The 22,236-nt window shown below is 37.6% G+C and overlaps 1 protein-coding gene across 3 annotated transcripts in view; it reads left to right on the forward strand.

Annotated features, from left to right (window-relative positions):
* The window catches only part of wdfy4 (WDFY family member 4), a 44,237-nt gene that overhangs the window by 17,028 nt on the left and 4,973 nt on the right, over positions 1 to 22,236 (forward strand). For 2 of the 3 annotated variants that reach the window (XM_056760280.1, XM_056760279.1), the window contains exons 28-56: positions 694 to 785; positions 910 to 1,006; positions 1,110 to 1,312; positions 1,401 to 1,567; positions 1,699 to 1,821; positions 2,426 to 2,578; positions 2,714 to 2,890; positions 3,582 to 3,702; positions 3,870 to 4,021; positions 4,112 to 4,350; positions 4,641 to 4,762; positions 4,855 to 5,046; positions 5,209 to 5,321; positions 7,598 to 7,675; positions 7,753 to 7,944; positions 8,077 to 8,158; positions 9,449 to 9,621; positions 11,488 to 11,636; positions 12,390 to 12,507; positions 12,628 to 12,713; positions 12,796 to 12,855; positions 18,315 to 18,357; positions 18,588 to 18,707; positions 18,802 to 18,919; positions 19,165 to 19,274; positions 20,158 to 20,311; positions 20,459 to 20,550; positions 21,445 to 21,657; positions 21,836 to 21,968. In XM_056760280.1, coding sequence (XP_056616258.1) covers positions 694 to 785; positions 910 to 1,006; positions 1,110 to 1,312; positions 1,401 to 1,567; positions 1,699 to 1,821; positions 2,426 to 2,578; positions 2,714 to 2,890; positions 3,582 to 3,702; positions 3,870 to 4,021; positions 4,112 to 4,350; positions 4,641 to 4,762; positions 4,855 to 5,046; positions 5,209 to 5,321; positions 7,598 to 7,675; positions 7,753 to 7,944; positions 8,077 to 8,158; positions 9,449 to 9,621; positions 11,488 to 11,636; positions 12,390 to 12,507; positions 12,628 to 12,713; positions 12,796 to 12,855; positions 18,315 to 18,357; positions 18,588 to 18,707; positions 18,802 to 18,919; positions 19,165 to 19,274; positions 20,158 to 20,311; positions 20,459 to 20,550; positions 21,445 to 21,657; positions 21,836 to 21,968 — 3,872 coding nt within the window. Of the gene's footprint in view, positions 1 to 693; positions 786 to 909; positions 1,007 to 1,109; positions 1,313 to 1,400; positions 1,568 to 1,698; positions 1,822 to 2,425; positions 2,579 to 2,713; positions 2,891 to 3,581; positions 3,703 to 3,869; positions 4,022 to 4,111; positions 4,351 to 4,640; positions 4,763 to 4,854; positions 5,047 to 5,208; positions 5,322 to 7,597; positions 7,676 to 7,752; positions 7,945 to 8,076; positions 8,159 to 9,448; positions 9,622 to 11,487; positions 11,637 to 12,389; positions 12,508 to 12,627; positions 12,714 to 12,795; positions 12,856 to 14,327; positions 14,361 to 18,314; positions 18,358 to 18,587; positions 18,708 to 18,801; positions 18,920 to 19,164; positions 19,275 to 20,157; positions 20,312 to 20,458; positions 20,551 to 21,444; positions 21,658 to 21,835; positions 21,969 to 22,236 lie in introns of all 3 variants that reach the window. The other variant, XM_056760278.1, reaches the window with a different exon arrangement.

Consider the following 22,236-nt stretch of genomic DNA (forward strand, 5'->3'; position numbering starts at 1 on the left):
TCTTCTATAAGTTAGCCTATATTTAGAGGGATAGTTCACCCAAAAATGAAATTCTATCATTAACTCTAGTTGTTCAAACCTGTATACATTTCTTTTTTCGGTTGAACTCAAAATAACATATTTTGAGGTATTCAGGAAAACAGACAGTTCCTTGACTGCCATTTGAATGGTAGTCAATGGTGCCCCAGAATTGTTAGTCGCTAACATTCTGCCAGATATCTTTCTTTGTGTTCAACAAAACAAACGAATTTATACAGATTTGGAATAACTTGTGGGCAAATAATTTTTGGGTTAACTATCCCTTTAAGAAGAAAAGTTCATTTCAGTATGCTGATCCCTTGGTCTAATGACATATTTTAGATGAAAAAATTACTCTTTTAATCTTTTGATATAAAAGTTTATTATGCTTTGAAAACACTATTGAATTTAAAGAGCTATATATTTTTATAACTCAAAACGTACACTATAGCAAAAAAGTCTGTTATTGAAACTGACATGCAAAAAGACCCAATAGTACAAATGGCCTTACAATACTTGTTAGGTTCAGGCAGAGGTTGGAAAATGGTTTTATGAAACAAAATTATGCTGAGTGAGAACCTCATTATGGGCCTTAGTGAGAAAAAAATCATAAATAAATGTACGATATGAAACATTATTATTAATATGATTTTTCCGCTTATGTTTCTTGTTCAGGCTTGGACTCTTCATAGTTCATAGTCTTTTGCCTCCCACTTTAAACGAAAATGACACTTTCTCGGATTTGGATTTCGATGATCAGTCACAAGGTACTCAAATTTAATACTTCAGTTGCAGAGATGAGCTATAATATCAAATCTTATTTCGCAAAAGTTTTCTTCGATGAGGATATGAAGAAAAAAGTTCACTCTTTGCATACTCTTTGAACTCTAGGCTGGAGTCAGACCCCTGGTAGATCGGTTTGGATCAGGAATCAGTTGCTCTCTATGCTGTCTTCTCTAATCATCTCAAACGCTTCTCTGTCTAGCATGTGAGTAAGGTTTATCAAAGTAACAATGAAGGGTTCACATCATCTCAGGGAAAGAGATGCATATATTTTGGTATTCTAATACAGTATGTTTTTTCAATGGCAGTAACCAGGAAGATGTGTTCTTCGCACTGGGATCCGACTGGTTCCTCCTCTTCTTACAGGGCCACATCCACACAAGCACAGTGCTGCTGGTTCTCACACTGCTCACTCACTTCCTGTCGCATCCAAACATCCTGGCAACGTTCAAAGAGGCTGTGTCACCAGGAACATTAGTGGGCACCATGGAGATGCCTACAAGTATCACAGGTATGTCCAAAATGCAGATAAGATTCATTCATAGATTTAAAACCTGTTGCATGACATTTTAAAAACAGCTTGTTGTTGCGTTCCATAGATAATTTAAGGTCTCACTCATGGTCATATGAGTGTTTGAGCTGCATTTGCCCCGGGTTCGACGTTCTGCAGAAGCTTCTCATTACTCATATTCACCTGCCTCAGATCTACGGGTCTCTCGCCGCAATGCTTTTAGGAAAATCAGACTTTCAGGTTTCTATTGAACAGGTATCGGCAATATTTTCCTCATTTTTTTTGTGGCCATGTATATTTATTTGTATTAACTTCCTGTGAAATTAGTCTGGTTTCATGGTTGAGATGCATTTGGGGTTTGTAATTCTTGGTCTTATCGATGGCAGGAAGATGTTGACGTGATGCTACAGAGTCTGATTGAAAGCGTCAGTGATGGAGCTGATGAGGTTAAATTGTGTGCTGATGCAGCTTGTGTTCTTTTAGCACTAATCAAAGTTATCATTACTAGGGTAAGTGTTTAGTTAGTTAGTTTGAGTTTGTTAAAGTTAATAATCTTATTTATTTATAGTTGGGTAGATTTGTAGGTGGATCTGAATTACAATATCAAATACTTTTCAACATACATTTATTGATATTTATTTAGTAAAACATGGTAAAATAGTTTTACAGTGTAAACCGGAATAGCGCAATTTTCCAGATGTTCCTGATGTTACAAAAATAGATGTGTTTTTTTGTGTCATTGATTCAATTTTATTAACATTTAACAGGTAAAAATCATCTGGATAAAAAATTGTCCTTTTAAAAATAATCCAACTCACCTGCATATTTATATTGTATATGTTAACTAAACCTATTTAGCTGAGTTTCTGTTTGTGTTTCATTTTGTCACCATAAATATATTTTTGTAATCTTAGAGGATGATATACTGAACTAGTTAAATTTTTTTCGATGACAATTAGATTATTACAGTTAATTCAAATAGCTACGTGCACTTGTTGCAAACAGGTTGCATAATCATGTAAACTGTGTCTGTTACAAAAGCCATTGATGCAAGGCCAGTAAAGCCAACTTTCTTCAGTCTATGTGTCATTGTAATTTTCTTCACTGTATAAGCCTGTAACAGATGGCTGGGAAGTCCAGTACCCAGGTTGCGTGATGCAGTTTCTCTGCCTGGTGCACAGTCTGTTTCCTAAAGATCTCCTCTGGACCTCCCCCGATTTCCTCACTTCACTGGCCAGTGCGGTTTTCCCCTTTGAAACCTCTGAGGTGAAACTTTTAGGGGCTCCACCTAACATTTTCTCTGCTATTTAAAAAATATACCCATGAGACATTTTATAACCCCTGTAGACGTGTCGTGTAAGAGTTTACAGAAGTGATATTATGCATTTTATCTTCTGACAGAGCTCTACAGGTGTTCAGGGTACCAAAGAGGTTGTTAATGTGGAGGAGCCCCTCTTGCTCCGGCCCTCCCACCCGGGCAGGAAGCAGGTGTGTGACTTCATCCGCATCCTCTTGATGGACAGCCTTATTAACATCTCTGCTAAAGACAGTGTACATCCTTTAACACAGCTACTAGAGGTGAGCAAAAATGTGTCAGAAATGTTAAAGAAATAAATACATTTTAAGTGACAATTGCCAGTTTACCCACAATGCCATTGCTTTATAGTTTCTTACATGCTTTGAGTGGTTTTTCATTCAGGATGTTATTGGGGGTTGCTTGAGCAACTTAAAATAACTGTTAGTATAATTTTATCTCCCCTACATTTACCTCATGTTTCTTTATTGTAAATCTACAGTTTTTTTCTTATGTTTGCTAATTTGTCCGGCCCAAATGTTTCTTTAATAATTCTTTAATAAGCTGCTTTTTGCTCTATTAAGCAATCTTAATAAAAGCAAACTCTACCAAACATAATGCTTTTACAATTTACTATAATTAAGATATATTGCGAATTATAAATATAATATACAATTTCATTTATTTTTACAAATCAAACCTTTAAATATGAAATTCAGTGCTTTATAATATATATAATATATTATAATGCAGGATTTAGACTGTAGCTGTTAAATTAGCATCTGATAGTGTGTAGAGTATCTTTCGGCCATGAGGTGCCACTATTTGCTCATTTATGACGGTACTGCACCAAATGCTTGTTGGAGAGGGATTATAAGCGCTTTATTTAGCCTAGCCAAAGAGAGCGCTGTCGGACCACAGCAAGGCGACTCCTTCACATCGTTTATTTGAACATTCTGAATGATTTGTGTTCAGTTTTCTCCAGATGGTGTTTGTCAAGAGCAGAGACAGAGCTTTCAGACGGAACTGCTGGAGTTTGTTATGGAAATCATCCACATGACAGGGCAGGAGGAGTCCACACATGTGGCCAGAGATGGTAAAATATATGACACTACATCCATGTAACGATCATTTGGAGAACATTGTCTATACAACTGCACTTTGCGTCATATATTGTGAAAAAATATCTTATTTAATGCATATTATATTTAACAATATTTTACATTTATGGCAACTCCATATATCCCACTTAATCTTTCCCAGATCCATCCAAGTCAAAGCCAGACAGAAAAGCTACCATTTTGATTGAGAACGTGGCATTCTTTAGTAAAAAGCTCGTGGAGAAACTCTATTCTGGCATGTTTGTGGTGGATCCAGAAACCCTCCTGGTCTTTATAGCAGAGCAGATATCAGTGGTGAGTTTATTCTCTGATTTCACACATAGGATATTATTGTTACGCGTCTAGATAAACAGTTTATCTAAACTGTGTGTGTGTTGACATCAGGCACTGGAGAGAGGTCAGGGTCGCCGGGAGGTGATGGTCGGTTTTCTGTATAAAAGCTTGAACCGAGCCCTGCTTTACTTCCTGTCCCGACCCAGACAGACTCCGGCTGAGCAGGAGCTCATCGTTCAAACCCTTCAAGTGTTGCACCAGCACTGGGATGTCGTCATGGTAACCTTCAATGCTAATGTCCACTTCCTGAGCTGTCTGTTGCACTGCCTCATGATCATCCGCTCTGGCAGGTGGGCTTTTGGTGTCATTATTTCAAACATTTGCGAGATTTTAAATAGTTTTTGGTAAATCGAGTACTGTACACTTGAAGTTAAAAAAAAAAAAAATTAGGCATATATCATAATGCAATTTTGTTTTTGCATATTAGCACTAGGACTTTTTTCAGCATTTTCTGAAGGTTGATCACATTCCTTCCCTGATCAATTTCGCTTGTTATTTTAAACTATTTGATATCTTCGTTATGCAATATACCAACAAACTTCATGTTCAATGCTTTAAAAATCTTGGCACTGTCTTCCAGCTTTCTTGATGGTTTTGGATGTGAAGTTAATAGAAAACCCTCGAGAAAAATCTGGAGGCACCTCTTTCCCTACAAGAGCAGCATGGGGACGTCACAAACCAATGTGAACGACTCAGCAGAGGGTCAGTGTTTCTCTTTTTTGGTTAAAAATCTATTGTGAGTGTGAGGAAAATTGAATGAAATGGTTCTTTTGTATGTGGCTGTGATCTTGTAGTGGAGTCCGAGCTGATGTTGCTTGTGGAAAGCACGTGGAGTAAAATCATGCAGGAGAGGAGACAGACTCTAGAGGAGGCCTATAAGATCGACCTGTCTGCTAAGACTGCTGGGAAAGAGGGACAGCTTTCTATGAGCGATGTGAGCCCTTTGTGGGAGGAGACGGCGATGAAAGCTTGGCAGCTCTTTATAGGTCAGTCAGTGCAATGCTTATCACCTCAGTGAAGTTTCACAATCCGCTTGGTTTGTTAGTTTATTCATTTAGCTTTCCATGCTGATAATTTGTAGTCCGTATTGGTATTAAGTCAAGAAAATAGAAGCACAATCACTAGTGGATTTTGTCTTTTCTTTATAGACTCCCAGAATAAAAAGGTAAATAATGGTCACCAGAAGAGGGCCGGACTTCTCAGCAGTGCACTGCAATCCGTTCAGAAGAGGTTCGAGAAGGATCCCGTCGGCAGTTTTGAGGTAAGGACCCTGACTCTATTTCAGAGCTTGTCCAAAACGGCCTTGCTGTTGCTTGTCAGTCCTCCAACTACACCTCTGGCTATCAGTGATGCGAGCATCGTTTGGCGGATTCCTTCACAGGCGCCCTCACGTCATCCCAATGTCACCATCACCGGAAGCCACCACCTACCCGGTGGCACCGTCTCCATTCTCTAAATCAATTTGGATTATTACAGCTGAGTACACCTCAGTGGGCAATGTAATTGATATTTGTAAATTTTTTCCATGGGAACACTCACTAGAACATCGCGTTTGCTGTTGAAGGTTAAAGACGCTGTTATTGTTGTTTTTCCCCCCCGAAACGCGGCCCACATCATTAGTTCCCGCCGCAGAAGACGTCGCCATCTGGAAAAGGATGCACAGAGATATTACTCAGGCACGAGGGCATGAAATTACTGTTTCTTCGCAACTGCTGCTATCGCCTGTCGCCGCCGTGCAAACGGGCCGGTAATTATAGGCAGCCCTGATCTGATGAAAACATTCATTTCGTGTATCAGATCAGTTTGTGACAGCCTATAAGATGTCTTGATGAATTGGCCTGGCTTTAAGAACTTTCTCCGTGTAAATGTCCAAATTTGTAGTATAAGATGCAAACGTATACGCTTCAACCGGGCCTTCATTTTCCAAAGGAACGGCACAGCGCACGGAAAAGGTCCTCTGGATTCATTTCAGATATATGCTACGGACTAATTATATCTTCATAATGGAAAGATAATTAACATAGCTAATGATCAATTTAAGTTTATTACACATTCGCCAACAGGCTAAAATGAAGCCGACATTATGTTATGTTATCATCAAAGGTAGTCTTTTTCGGGGGAAAGTAATTAAAATGGAAATCAGTGTGATGTTAATTGCAGAAAGGACGGCGTTTAATGTGGCGCTTGTACAGGGCCAATAAGTTTGCTGTTTGCTGGTAAATGGAGTAATTAATGCTATATATTACTTATGATTCTCTAAATAAAGGAATGCGATTAGGCCATGATTCAGTGTTTATCTGTCGCGACAGGGCCATAATTACTCCTGTGAACTTCTTTGTAACGCTTCTTAATCCTGACATCCATTTGGCACACACAATTGCCTTTTTTCATAGTTTTATAACTATTCTTCATCGGCAGTTTTAATGCAGTTTTGTTTTTGTGGGCCTTTTTTCGTATTTGGCTGCGGCGTACTAGAATCAGCAATAAGCTAAAACAAGAAGACTCTGATTAGTTTATTTTTCGTAAAATAATGGATATGTTTTTGAATTTATTCAAATGCTTTTCCTGTTTTTTGGAGAGGAAGATTTAGCTTTGGATTTGTGATCAAATTTGATGGAAAAACTGTTAGTGTCAATCATTATTATTATTATTAAATTATTATTACAAAATCAAAGGATTTTGCTAATATCTAACCAATAAAAGGTATTAAAACAAGCTGGTCAACATAAACAACACGGTATTTAATCATTGAAAATGTAGTGTTTTTTCCATTTCCTGATAGACGAATTTGGGCATATAGAAGGAAAATCACATTATTAGTATTTATTTGCCTGTGTTTTGCAGATGCAATTTGATCCAGAAGTTAAAATCTGCCATGATCGTGATCACAAAACATAAAAAATGATTCTAGCAGGATGAATATTTTATTGGCCCCGTATGGGTCATCAGGTCACACAAAATGTTGAGATTTTTATGAAAGTTTTCCATGTGAATCAAGTTTCTCTTGTGATTTTCTGGTGGCTCGTGTCTTAATCAATAGCTCTCAGTCTGAGTCTGAGTGCTAACAGTGTTGGATAGTGTTACGGTTCACCTCTAGTGTCTCTTGATGTGCAGTGAGTGTGGCTGTTTGGCTGGCTCTGAGAGGACACCACTGAGATGATTGCTTTAATGAGCCTTTAAGTAAATCTAGATATGAGCAGGTCGGCGGTGAAGTACACAGGCTTCCTGAAGCGCTAATGCCTATCAGTACAATAAATCAGCGGGACACAGAGCGTGGCGCAGGGCCAGCAGTCACCTCACACTGCGCTTATATTATACTTTAAGTTAATTAGAGCACACCCAGGACTATTGGAGACAGCTTTATTGTATGGTTAAATAGCCACTAGCTTGTTTTTCCCGTGTGAATGCAATTTGCGAAATGTTATTGTAACTGTGTGCAAACCTAATAGCTCCAGAAGATCGTTTACATGCATATAACTGTCCGGTTATTCACCTTATAATGCTCCTTTATGTGTCTGTGTGTGTTTTGTTTTTAAGGGGTTTGTTGCTGACATGGAGGCACATTGGCATACTTGTGAAACCATATTTGATGGCATGTTGAGGAGCCACGCGCAGGTCTATTATTTATTTTATTTTATTTTGTAATATATATTCATGTATAATTCATCACTGTGTTGTGTTTTCGGTCGTAGATGATTCAGAGTGAGAATGAACGGATGGCCAGTCAGTGGATGAGAATAGAGGAGGATCTACTCAGAGAGAGGGGTCTGTTCGGGCCCGGGCCTGGTGTGTTTCTCAAGCGAGGATGGGTGCAGAATACAGCAGAGGGCCGGAACCGCACACGATCTCGAATTCGTCGTAAAGAACTACGCCGCTCCAAGAAGGTGAACTATTCCCAACGTAAATAGGAATAATTATGTGTACCCAGAGAATTGCGTTAGATGATATCAAGTATAAGAAGAAAAGGACATTACAGTGGACAAATGTAATGGCTGTTTTATTTGAATTTGTTATAGATGCCATCGATGACTTCAGGCCTCATTCAGAAAAATATCATTGACGAAAGAAAAGCAGATGAAGTAATTGAGGTTGATTCAGGTACTATTCTGTCTTTTCTATTCAGCGTATATGCTACCGGTCGAACAGTTTTTGGACACTTGTGTGAACTGTTCCTCATTATTTTAACGAACCTTTGATATGAAGGTGTATGCTTAAATATCTAAAATTAGTTTAGTGAACAAAATCATAATTTTGCAAACACATGACAAAAACATAACATTTTATTTCTTAAAAAATGTATTTGAAATGAGTGACTTTGACTAAATATTAAAGAAAAAAAAAGTAAAAGATCTCATAATAGATGGGAACTTCTTTAATAGTGTTTAAAAACCATCTCAGGGTGAGACCTCAAGAAGCTGCTTAAAAAATGGTAAGAAAACATTTATGCAAGTTCTAGTCTAGTGACTACAATGAAGATGATCAAATAAGCCACGTTTACATTTTTTTGTTTCAACATCATCTCCCTAGTTCCCTTTGTTTTATTTCATCAATTTGATGTGTATTATTAACCTTAAAACTATGATGTAAAAATATGAAAGAAAAAAATATTAATACATAAGTGAGTAAGTGTCCAAAAACTTTTGGTAGGTAGTCTATAATATATAATATGAATGTATGCATGACATACAAATAGACATAAACATTGAAACACTTACTCATTCCTTATATTTTTTCACATTAGAATAATAGTAAAGTCAACTATGGAATAACACAACGGTAACTATAGGAAATATTTTGTGAAAAGCATCCAAAAGAAATACAAATGTTATATTTTAGTTTCTTCAAAATCACTAGAATTTTCTAAAAGGTATTCTCATCTTAACTTTCTTTTATCAGAATGCTTCTTATGGCCTCTTAGTGGATGCTATTTATTATCTTGTAAAAAAATCAGAATCGTTTTTAATGAATAAAAAAATTAATATCCTGGTACAATTATATTTTATAGACAAATGTGATTACAAAAATTTAACCAAACACCTTCAGATTAAGATTTTTAAGATAATGAGAATCATTTCAGTAAATAGATTCAAAGCTTTTAAATATTAGTTTTCATATAATCTACTGTATATATAATTCTGTATTATACATAATAAGACAGATTCTAATTTAGGTCCCTCACCAAAAATACCAATACATGTGCTCTACCTTCCAGGCTACTTCTCAGACACACAAATTACATTTTTTCATAAATTCATCTAGTTACATGACTGGTGTGTAAATAGCCCGGCTGTGTGCACACAATCAGTCTGTTTTTATCATGACTTTTATTATTGTTTTGTATTATGCAGCTGCAGCTGAATTAAGCTTTAAAGTCTTTGTTCATCTTAGAACCCAGGATCCTGTGTGAGGCGGGACGGGAGGTTGAGGAGGAGCCCGGCTTGGACTGTGAGCGTTTGACCTTCTTTCCCGTGTTGAACGAAGCTTCTCTCGTGAGCGAGGATTTCTCCGATCAGTGTACAGACACACAGATTATACTGCAGGAGCTGGTGCCCAATGAAGAGGTTCGGTGACCCTGATATACATTTGGCATCATGTTTTCACAGTACTTTGGATATACATTTCCTATTGAGTTATATTGTGAAAACAGGTTTTAATGCAGCTGCGTGCTTAGCATGACAAGACTCGTCATGCAGTATTTGAAGTGTCTGACAGAAGTATTAATAAGGAACAGTAGGGGGTGGTGTCTGCTGTCTTGTATTCATTCAGTAGGTGGTGTGTCCTGCTGTGCTGCGTGTCAGCTGAAGTGCCCTCTCCGTACTTATTAAAATAGAAATGCACATGGCCTACGTCTGCATTCTTCATTTCAGGGACAACATGTTGGCTGTAATTTACAGGCGGCACATCTTGTATGGTTTAGCTTTTCATTATTGCTCTGGACAGGAATAACTTCACGGATACTGTATGTAGATGCAGTATTATTAATGTTGGCGGGGAGACGTTCCCTAGCGGTCAGAGCATGTGCTTTTGGTTCCTATACTGTACGTTCTATAGTGGTATTATTAATATATTTAGGAAAAAAGGCCAAAATGACAATTAAAGGGATATTTCAACCAAAAATAAAAATTCTGTCATCATTTACTGAACCTCAAGTAGTTCCAAACGTGAGTAAATGTCTTTGTTCTGTTGAACATAAATAAAGATATTTAAACAAATATTATCAAATTCTTCTAAATATCTTCTTTTGGGTTCAACAGAACAAAAAAATTACACGATATGTTGGTGAACTATCCCTTTAAAAGGATTGCCAGTGTATTATTTAGAAATGCATGTCTGTTAAAGGGATAGTTCACCCAAAAATAAAATTCTGTCATCATTTATTCATTCGATTTATTTATTCGATGCCGTACAAGTGACTCTCTTTTGTGGAATAGAAAAGAAGATATTTTGAAAAATGTCTCTGTGGTTTTGTGTCAGTGGAAGTCAATGGGTGCAGGGTTGTTTGGTTAGCAACAGCCTATAAAATATCATCTTTTGTGTTCTGAAAGAAAGAAAGTCAAATGACTTGAGGGTGAGTAAATGGTTTTTGGGTGAACTTTCCCTTTAAGGGATTTAACATCCTGTGGACCAGAGCATAGACTCTCACAGACACATGTTTATGGTGTAAACTCCCACCTCATGAGAACATTCTGGAGCAGGCTTTAAGACCCGACTCTTAAGTACAGACTCAGGTCAGGGCTGATCCGTTTAAAGCCCCACCAGGTGGACCATATATTTCAACAAGGCCTTAATCAATTAGCATGTTGCTATTGTGGTTGTGTCATTGATTAATTCTGGTAATAAACAGCGAGGCCTTCGCTCTGTGCTGGTGAGGCGACGCTCGCATGGAGAGGAGGCTCTGATTTGATTTGTATTAATTGTGGAGCGGCTGGCTGTGCGGCTGGACCCCATATGTTTCGTGGACGCGCATCCCCGGAGCCCACAGCCGCCGTGACTCAGGGCCGAGGCCAGGTGCAGCTGCTCGCTGTGAAATGAAGGGAGACAATACGATTAGCCACGCATAATCGAGAGGTTCAGCTCGAGCTCCGCCCGCGGAGGATTGGCCCCCGTTCCGTGGTCACACCATCCATTCGCCGTCTTACCTTTTTCCGCCTTTAATTTTTGTTTTTCCACCATGTTGTTCAGATAATGAAGTGGTAACAGTGATCAATCAAGACCAGGGTAGTGTTTCTCTGACATGTTAGCCGCAGGGCACAATTCAGAGGGCTGCAGTGACACTTGTGCAACTGTTGAAACTTGGCTTAATGTTTTGTTTGCTCGTTCATTGAATTTGGCTGCATGTAAAGGAAATCACAGCTTTTTTTTCAAATCAGTACGGGGATTGTGTACTCCATGCTACTTGACACACGTGTGTTGTATCTGTATCTCAGGTGAAGGCAAAGCACTGCGTGGTGGTTGTCAGTGGTCATGTGGTGTCCGATGGGGTGCTGTTATTTGGTAAAGCTGACCTCTACATATGTGAGGCCTTCACGTTGACCTCAACAGGAGATGTGTGCTGTAGACTTCATCATAAAACCAAGTAAAGTTACTTTTGTGTCTTTTAAAACAATTCAAGATATACAGTTTATAGGAAATGTGTTTTGTAAATACAGCATTTTTTTCAATTGTTGTGGTCATTCCAGTCCAGTGTCTGTTGAATTTGAACAAAATCATTACATTACATTTATTCATTTGGCAGACGCTTTTATCCAAAGCGACTTACAAGTAGGAGAGCATATAAACATTTTGTCAACATGCTAAAGAGTATCGAAAAATCTAATCTCAGGAGTGATGTATAGTCATCCAACAGCAATGTGAAAGACTGATAGCATGAAAAGACACATGAAAACTGTGATAAAATAAGAAATGTTCAAAAAAATAGTTTTCCTTAATATATGTAGAAATATTACTGTTTTATTGTCTTAAAATGAATATATTCACTTGAACTCTGAAAAAAACATAGCATCCTTTCTGTTATTTGATAGGTTTATCAAGTGTTTATTTTCTGCAAATGAACGCAAATAGAAACAACATTTTTGTTCATTATATTTGAGAGAAACACTGTTAGCAGTTTACAGAACAAAAATGATCATTTAACCTAAACACGTGCCTATAAATAGTCAATTCAGAAAATCAGAAAATCTTTTTTAAAAGTGAAATTCATTCATTTCTAATTTAATACAACTGTAGTTCATTACATGTGTATTATAATACAGACTGTATTATCAACATTATAAATTGGGAATGTAAATGGATTTCAAATACTGTGTTATGTTTTCTGCATTTATTGTAGTGTGAGAGACTCATATATTTGTAACATGATGAATAAAGAGAAACGCCCGAGCCCGAGCTGCAAACGCTGGTCATATGATGACATCAAAGAGGCAAATTTCATGCGTTACCTGCTTGAGGTAAGAAAACAGCCTATACTATAGTCATTTCAATGATTATTTTGTCATGTGTGCTCATATCTGTGCTGTACATTAATGTTTCATCTGCATCTTTGGTTTTGTTGTTTATCAATACTTCAGGACAACGCCCTGGAGATTTTCCTGAAGAATGGAGCTTCAGTGTTTCTTGTGTTCTTCAACAATGACCATGTCAATGCTTATAAAAGGTAAACTGACGGTCAGTTGTTCAGGTGATGTTTTGCGAGTGTTAGGTGATTCAGATCAAACTGATTTCTCTTTTTTTCCCAGGCTGTGTTCTGTGGTCTCCTCATTAAAAGCGAAAGGACCTGAGACTGTATTTCATGTGAGGTGAGTGTCAAAGCCCTTAAGAACAAATTACACCATCATCTACCCATTCTCACAGACAGCTGCCACTTCAGAGCGTGAGACTCTCCTACTTTTATATTAAAACGGACAGAGTTCTGTGGTTTTAAAGTTTCTTGAAAAGCCATTCTCATCTGTGTGTGGTTTAGTATTGACAGGAAGACTCTCAATCCCCTGAACAATATCCAACCATTACACTGAAAATACAACAACTGCATCTTCAGCACTTTCTACCAATTAAATCGGCCGCAGTAACTTTTCCAAGTCATAAGCATCTGAAACACCTCATGATTTTATAGTTAATTGTCTGCAAGGGTGCAATAAGCAGTCTTCCTATTGGTTATTTGATTTTATTTCAGTTCCAATTGCAGTTTTCTTATTTACTTACTATTTTAATTTCCTCTAAATTTAGCATCATCATGTTTAGTTTTTCTGAAGAGATAATGTATTTAAAGTAATGGTCCACCCCAAAATAAAAATTCTGTCTTCATTTACTCACCATCGAATTGTTCCTAATCTGTATACATTTCTTTGTTCTGATAAACACAGAGAAATATATTTGGAAGAATTTGTGTAACCAAACAGGTCTTGGCCACCATTAACTACCATAGTAAGAAAAATTGCTCTATAAATCTCTTTGTTTTGTTGAACACAAAAGAAGATATTTTAAAGAATGTAGGAAAGCGACAAAGTACTCGGACACATTGATTGCGATTGTCATTTTTCCAGCTATGGTAGTCAATGGGGTCCAAGAAATGTTTGGTTATAAGCATTCTTCCAAATATCTTTCCCTGTGTTCATCAGAGCAAAGACATTAATACAGATTTGGAACTCGAGGGTGAGTAAATGATGACAGAATTTTTATTTTTGGGTGAACCGTCTCTTTAATACCAAAGTTGACTTTTTACATCAGCTTCATAGCCAAAATTGTATTTCAGCATGAGAATTATGCCTTAATTTGTATTGTTTCATTTGTTCAGTTGAATACAATTTAATAATCAGGATTTAATGTTATGATAATTTTTTTTATATATTTTATATATATCTCCTTATATTGGAGCTAATATGTCAATTAAAAAAGCCAGAAAGCTATTTTTTTTACCAATTGTTATAAAACTCTTAAAGGTCTTAAGATTTAAATTATACATTTGTGAGGGAAACTTTTAATATTTTAAGTTTATTTAGCAATCGAGAATCTGTGGCACCACACATTTCAGCATGGCCATAACTTCAAATCTCTTTATCACGAGATACACAAGAACCAGTGAAGCTTTACACATCAAAATGTCACTATATAATTATGGTGAACTATTCCTTTAAATGTACTGCACAAAATGTAATTTCATGCAGGTTTTTTTCTAATGTTAACACAACATGCATTTCCTAATCCAACGTTTTAATGTAGAGATTTAAAAGTTAACAGTTGTCGATAAAAGACCCTTTACTGATATCTCCAGCAGGTCTGGCTTGTCCGTTTTAAGATCTTTCAGGTGAGATGAATGTCTGCTGACGCCAAATTTCTTGATTACCCCGCGCTACTGAGTTTGGCGTGATCAGCCCTGAAAAATGACTCTTCTTTTGTGACTTGTGATCTGATGACTTATTCTTTCCCAGTCTTTGCCTCTCCTCCTTACACCTCTCTAGACAAGGTTGACACAAATCTCTTTCTCTGACCAAATACAGATCTCCCGTCATCTGTTGTGACTCACAGCCCTTTCCTTCTAGTGTTTGAGTCACAGGGTTGCGTTTGGTGTTTATCTTCCTCAGTTTGGGCAGCACATGGATGCATTCGGGTACCTCCGTGAGCAAATTATCAAACAGACCCAGCTCCGCCAGGTTTGTCAGGGCAACAAATGTGGGGGGGAGAGTGGTCAGACGGTTCATTCCCAAATTCAGAACTTGGAGGTTACCCAAACCCCCTATTTCAGATGATAAACCAGCAGTGTCTAGATTGTTGTTACAGAGGTTCAGGTAAATCAGAGAATGCAGACGTCCGATGCTTTCCGGCAGCTGCTCGATACGGTTGCTGTGAAGGTCTAACCAATGCAGACCACCGAACTGTCCGATGAATTCTGGGATGGTTTTCAGCTTGTTCCGGCTCAGGTCGAGTTCCTGTATGTTTCTTAGTTTAAGGAGGCATTTTGGAAACGTGGAGATGCCGACGTTGCTGAGATCGAGCCGTAGTTTGCCATCCGGAGTTACTCTCAGAGCGTTTTTGGCCATTTTTAAGGTGATCTTGGTCCCTTTGGCTCCGCTCTCTCTCTCTTTCTTCCCCTTAGCCATGGATCTGCACACACACACATACATGCAGAATAATGGTTAAGCGTTTCTGAAGCATCTATCTGATTAAGTCTTAACCCGAGTCGTGTAATTATTATCTCAGGAGGACCTCGTAGCTTTAAACATGTTTAACTTAATGACGAGACAATTCAGTTGTTTGCATAGGGATGGAGGTATCGTGTATACCCCAAGGCTGTATTCGCAGGCCGTGAAGCTGTCCGGGGAATCGAAGGGGTGTAATGTTTACACCCGACTCATTCACCCGGCTCACCCTAAAGGGATCTTTTAAGAAAATGCTATTCTCTAATTAAGGCTAATAGCAGATAACAGTGGGTACAAATGCAAAGCTGTTGGCGTTCCAGGTGATTGATCCAGGGTGGCGCTAGCAGTCTGTGTGAGCAGAGTCAAATCAGTACTTTGATAAATGACACTGGAAAGAGATTTCAACTCGCTCTCCTCCATTAAAAAGGAGGAGTGGCTGCAGTGTAAGCCCTTTGGCGACTCATTAATCACATTGGTAGATGGGCTAATACGGTGCGTCCTGTTTCTATTAGACCTTTTGTTTTTGAATCCGTCGCATCCGAGAGGCGCAATTACACCGAGCTGACCATCGAGATGATGCATCTTCATGTTGTTTGTGATTCACTGATTCTGAACACCTCCAAACCAATGGAAAATTGAGCGGCGGTGGGGTTTCGTGACATGTGGAATATAATAGATGTCACAGCTACACGATTTAATACCGGGAATTGTAACCGAGACAAATACGTTATTGATGTGTCGTCTTTTGGAAATCTCCATCAATTGTTTCAAGTCTTTTTAGAGCAGTTGTTTTCAATAAGAGGCTGTAGACATATCTGTAGAATAGATCTTTATACAGTATATTTCTAAATATGGTTCTGGATCGATTATAGAAGGGGGAATATGGAAAGTTAAAAAGATGGGAATGTTAAAGTGATAGTTCATCCCAAAATAAAAATTAACTGTCGTCATTGACAAACCTTTATGACTTTCATTTTTTCTGCGGAACTCACAAGAAGATTTTTTGAAGAATGTTGTTTTCTGGCCCCCATTCACTTGCATTGGTTGCGTGTCCACACAATAGAAATGAATGGGGTCCAGTGCTGTTTGGTTACCAACTTTCTTCCAAATATCATTTTTTGGAAGAAAGAAAGTCATACGGTTTGAAACGACAAGAGGGCGAGTAAATGCCAACATAATTTTCATTTTAAGTTTCTTTTAGTGCATTCTCTAGATCTTAAAGGTTTAACTCACAGTTCGCATTTGTAATTCAACCATTGGCCCAATGAAACAGGTTTTTCTTTTTTTAAACCCTGGGTCGCTTATGTAACAATGTTTACTTAAATAGTTCTACTAAATCAGTAGCCGCATTGTTGGTGTATTCACACTTAACCTCCTTTTCAGTGTTAATCTGTAACTGAATTGATTCTTTACTTAAACTGTACAACTTCAGAAAGGCTGAAAGTGAAAGGATCGCGCAATTGTTTGTAAAAACCATCAGTTAACTCCAGCCAGCTTTTGTTGCCCAGGATTCATTGCATCCCCTTTACAGTGAAATGTACTTAAATAAGTTTCTCTTACTCACAGTTTTTAAAGAAGGTCCATACAAGAGAATTGCTTGAGAATCAGGGGAGGATCTGTAGTCCACAAGAAGCTTTGTCCTGTTTAACTCTGTAACTAAGCAACGGCTTGCACATGGTGCCAAGAGTTTTATTGTCCTGTGACTGAAGCCCACACAAAAGAAAGAGGAGAAAGAAATGTAGCAGTAGTTGTGTTTGTACACACATATAGGAGGTTCTTAGACATACATCAACCACTATCTGAATCATTTTACTCTACCAGTGCTACGACTATTCTGCTCTCTGGTTTATATGCAGTTTATAATAAATGTTATAGAGTTTTACTAGTTTGTGAATCTGATTATCTGTATCTATGTCAAAAAGCTGTGATTTGCATGTCACCTGCAGTAAAATACTTTTTTATAATCTTGTAATTTTGTAATCTGTGTAAAGGAGCAAATCATCTTCCAATGTTATATTTCTGTCAAATCCAGAGGCCGCTTCCATAAATCTGTTTAAGATGGGTCTCAAATATTTTGTCCAAAAGTTTTTGGCATTTTAGATTTTTAGATTTTTAGATTTAAAATTGTGGATCTATTGAGAAGAACGAGGGCTGGTTACTTAGACTAGTTTTACAAGTTAGTCATCACATTTTTTTCTTCAAGACTGGTCATCACTTCTTAACGTCGGTAACATAAAAAGGTAGATTTAATTCTGATTGAAATCTGAAACGTAAGACTTGTTCGTCCTAAATAATCGCTTGATGCAGTTTTAGCGGCTAAATTTATGCAACTGGCCACGATAATCTTTCATGATGATCTATGTTGCCATGGAAACCAATAAACTCTCAACCGCTCTAGATTCACATCACAAAATCGGTCTGACTTTGTCTTGTGCATTAGCAATTTTTTTATTTTTACGAACGTGCAATAAGAAGAGGATGAGTTTTCAAAGAACATTAAAAGCTACCGGAAGTCCTTTATAAACTATTTCCTTCTTCGCCTCAATTTTTGTGTACATCATTGACAGTTTATGAAATTTACCAAGTTATTAATTCTGTATTCCAAGTCTTTATTGTGTTCATAATGAATTTCACTAAATTTGTACATTTAAATATAGATTTAGCAGAATTGTAGTTCTCTAAATGCAAATATTTTCAACAACTAAAAACTGTGATGAAAGGATCTGCCATTTCCACAAACCATTCTCTTATCAAACACAACCTTCATCTTATTTCACGTATCATTCTTTCATTCAACTATCTAAAGTCAGTGTTTTAAGATAATGGCTATGCCACCGGCTCCTGGATTATAGTTATTTTTAAAAACCTCTAGATGGCACTATTTACTGCTTTGACATGAATCTGATAGAAGAATAGTTTACCCTTATTTCCAGAAGAAATTCTATTTCTTATGACCCTTGTGCAGAGCCTCAGTGATTGAAAACCAATGATGTCTTCCTATTCCCTAACCTGTTGCCATGCAACCACATCCAACAAATTCAAAATGTTACGATTATGTAATTGTAAACAAATCAGATTCATTTACATTTTTCTCATTCCTCTGTTTTGGTGTGTTCATACAGAAGAACAGCTGGGGTTGAAAAGAATGTGCTTATGAAATGGCAGGTACTGTGTGCATTTATTAATTTTCTTTGTTCTGAAAACATGCATTTTACTGATATAGTGATTGAACAGAAATAATAGGAAAATGTTCTTGTTTTTAAATAAAATGTATTTTATAGATAAAGATTTGTATATACGATGTAAATATATATAACAATATTACATATTATACCATATTATATCATAACATTCATTCTGGTTATTGTGTTTGGACTGTATCTTACTTTTCACAGAGGGGAGAAATCAGTAATTTTGAATACCTCATGCATCTGAACACTCTTGCTGGACGGACGTACAACGATTTGATGCAATATCCTGTTTTTCCCTGGATCATTGCAGATTATGAATCCGAGGTAATAAAATCAGTTTCACTCAGATTTGAAGCTTTTCCATTAAGGGACTTTTTAATAGGCTGTAGTTGTTTGTGATTTATTCAATGCTTGTTAGACTTTAGATCTGTCGTCTCCCGCGACATTCCGAGACCTCTCCAAACCAATGGGAGCTCAAACGGAAAAAAGAAAAGAGCAATTCATCCAGAGATACCTTGAAGTGGAAAATAATGAAGGTAAAGCATAACTCGGATGCTCACTATATCTAAACGTTGTATCTAGATGTTGATTTGTACAGTATATGATTGATACAATTTCCTCCGTCCTGGAGGTTCACATGAGTGAACTGGTTTATTATTTCTTATTTAATCCTGAATTTACAAATCTGCTTTAATGAATCAAGTCAGTGTTGTTATTTGGAACTGGAATTATTTCCGTAAGAAAATGTAGTGACGGATTATTTGTTTTATGAATGTTGTAGGTGATCTGTCTGCACAGTGTCACTATTGCACACACTATTCCTCAGCCATCATAGTGGCCTCGTACCTGGTGAGGATGGAGCCTTTCTCCCAAACCTTCCTTTGTCTGCAGGTAAACGCTTCTCTTGTGTGACCTGCTTCAGATACATCACACTAAAGAAAGGGCATGTAGTGCTACAAAAACAAAATATTATTTTGGTATTTACAAAATAAATCATCTGCCTTTGTTTCTTCTTTATCGAATGAAGCGCAAGACACATTGTTGTGGCAGAATGTCTTCTTTAAAATTAATATTTTCCAAATAAGATTACTTGATGAAATAAGCTTCATTGTTTAGGCCTTGTTTGGCTTTGTGTATGCCAAACAAAACCAAATTAGGGTATTTTAATATGTATGCAAATAAATTATTTTGCATCACTTGCATGCAAAAACACATTTTGGTTTAAAGAATATCTCATTTATACACAAGGAACCAATTGATTAAAATAAAATGCCATGCATATTTGATAGGCTGTATAACGTAATACAGACATTAGGATAACACTATGCAATGATATTTGCTTCACTTGAGCAGCGCTCCTCCGTACAGTAATATTCATAATCAGATTTGTGCCACTAACAGTATATTACTTTCATTCAATGAGGGCATATTCTTTTACTGCAAATTACATAACTTCTCCAGAGATTTTCATCAGGATATAGAAATTCCCTTGTAAAATAAAAAGCCCGAATCAATTGCTTGAAAACGTCTCAAATCTAAGCAATTGTTCTGCGTGAATATGATTCATATACACACATGGGGCTTTTTTAGTCTTGTGGAGTTTTCTGTTGCTGGCAGTAGATAGTAAACAAACACACATAGTGTATCATGGCTGTGTTTCATTTTATTACTTTTTTGTCTCATTGCTCGGAGTTTGGTTTATATCGTCTTTTCCATCGTACCACCCTCGCTAGACTTGCATGGTCAAAATTGTGTCCGTTCACTTGTGTTGCAGGGCGGAATGTTTGACGTTCCGGAGCGGATGTTCTACAGCATTCAGAAAGAATGGGAATCGGCATCTAAGGACAACATGAGCGATGTCAGAGAGCTCATTCCTGAGTTTTTCTACCTCCCAGACTTCCTTGTTAACTCCAACAACTTTGACTTTGGTGAGCCATCTACACAACAGTGCCATCATAGCCTAAATGTTTTTTTTTTAAATGCCCTTCTTTTAATATTTTATAAGTATAAAATTAAATTAACTCTCTCGTATTAATCCAATTTATGTGCCTGTAAAATATGTGTTGATGATGCAGGTTGCATGCAAGACGGGACAGCTTTGGGCGACGTGGTGTTGCCACCGTGGGCCAAAGGAGACCCGCAGGAGCTCATCAGGATGCACAGGAAGGTCAGTCCCTCTAAGACCACCATTATTACAGTGTACTTTCCCCCCTCTCAGATTATACACGAGATGGACAATAAGGACAATCAGCGCCATCACAGAACACACAGAGTTTCATGAAAATAATATCAGCGATTCCACGGCATTCACATCCAGCAGAAGTTAAATAATGTTTAGAGCTGCTTTATTTCTCGCCTTTATTGAGATAATAAGCACTTGTTGAGTTCATCAAGAAAGCCCCATTGCTCTGTTTAACGCCATTGTAATTACAAGATAACAGGGCCAATTCAGCACAAGTACAATATCTGCACTCTCCCATAACTCCATTACTGAAGCCTGCTGGTTATTGGAATGAATGCTTTTGTTTCTCACTGTTCCGCCCGGAGGCATATAAGGACCAGGCTTTATCAGTTCCCAATCTTCAGAGCAATATTTGTATCATTTCCAGATGGCAGAAAATGAGCTATTCTGTCCGCTCGCTTTCCTTCATATGCAAATGAAGGCTAATATAGGGATCTTACACAATTTAGAGCTTGTGGCGTGATTATTGTTGTAATTTTAAGTGTTGCCTTTTTTACTCGTAAATGCTTAATGTTTGGACGTTTTACATTTTTCCATGATCTTTCTATTTAAAAGTAAATTGGGACAAAGTAACTTAGCAACACAAAATTGGAATACCAACTTTTAGAATGTAATTTTTTTAAGATCTGATTGTTTTAATGGGTACCATAATGATTTCCTTCATACTGTGTGTTTTTTTTAAAGGTGTTATTGTGCAATCTCTTTGGTATGCGTAAACCCAGCTTTTCTGCTTGACGAAATAAAAGTTATGGCATCACTGATACCGTGTTAGTCCCCATGCAGATGTGCTGACCCTCTGTGTTTGCGCTCGCTCCGCAGGCTCTCGAGAGCGATTACGTGAGTGCACGTCTGAATCTTTGGATTGATCTGATCTTCGGCTACAGACAGCAGGGTCCGGCCGCCGTGGAGTCTGTTAACACATTTCACCCATATTTTCACACTGACAAATACAACACAGCGAGCATGAAGGATCCTGTGATGAAAAGCACCATCCTTGGCTACATTAATAACTTTGGCCAAATGCCGAAGCAGGTATTTATATTGAGTTAAAATAATCAATTTATTCTGTATTTTCGTGCAATAAAATGTTAGATTAAATCACATTGATCATGAAATTCAAAATATTTGAATAGTCATATTTCACAGGTTCTCCCCTGTAGTGTGGTGATTATTGTGATATGTCAAATGGCATGTTAAAATGTATTTCCAGCTTTTCACGAAACCGCACCCAAGCCGCACGTCTCACAAAAGCTCTGCGGGAAAGGAGACGTCGGTATCCAGCCAAATCAGCCCGTTTTTCTATAAACTGGACAAGCTCAAGCTTTCCACGCAGCCCATTAAAGGTAAAAGGTTGTTCAAAAAACACAGATCTGTGATACAGACCCCCCTTATTTAATCATTCATAGTCAACTTGTTATTTTTTTCCATTCCTCAATTATTTTTTACAAGATGGGGCCGCGTCTGCGGGGAGCAATAGAAGCCGCGAGGCAGAAGATGCTGGCTAGACTTTTCTCAGGCTCATTTTCTCAGTCATAGCTCGGCTCGGCTCAGTTCAGCTCTTGCTATTTGTTAGGCCATTCTTGATGACACGGCCTCCGAGGCTTATTTAAT

The sequence above is a fragment of the Triplophysa dalaica genome, chromosome 11, assembly GCF_015846415.1.
Source record: "Triplophysa dalaica isolate WHDGS20190420 chromosome 11, ASM1584641v1, whole genome shotgun sequence".
Taxonomy (NCBI): domain Eukaryota; kingdom Metazoa; phylum Chordata; class Actinopteri; order Cypriniformes; family Nemacheilidae; genus Triplophysa; species Triplophysa dalaica.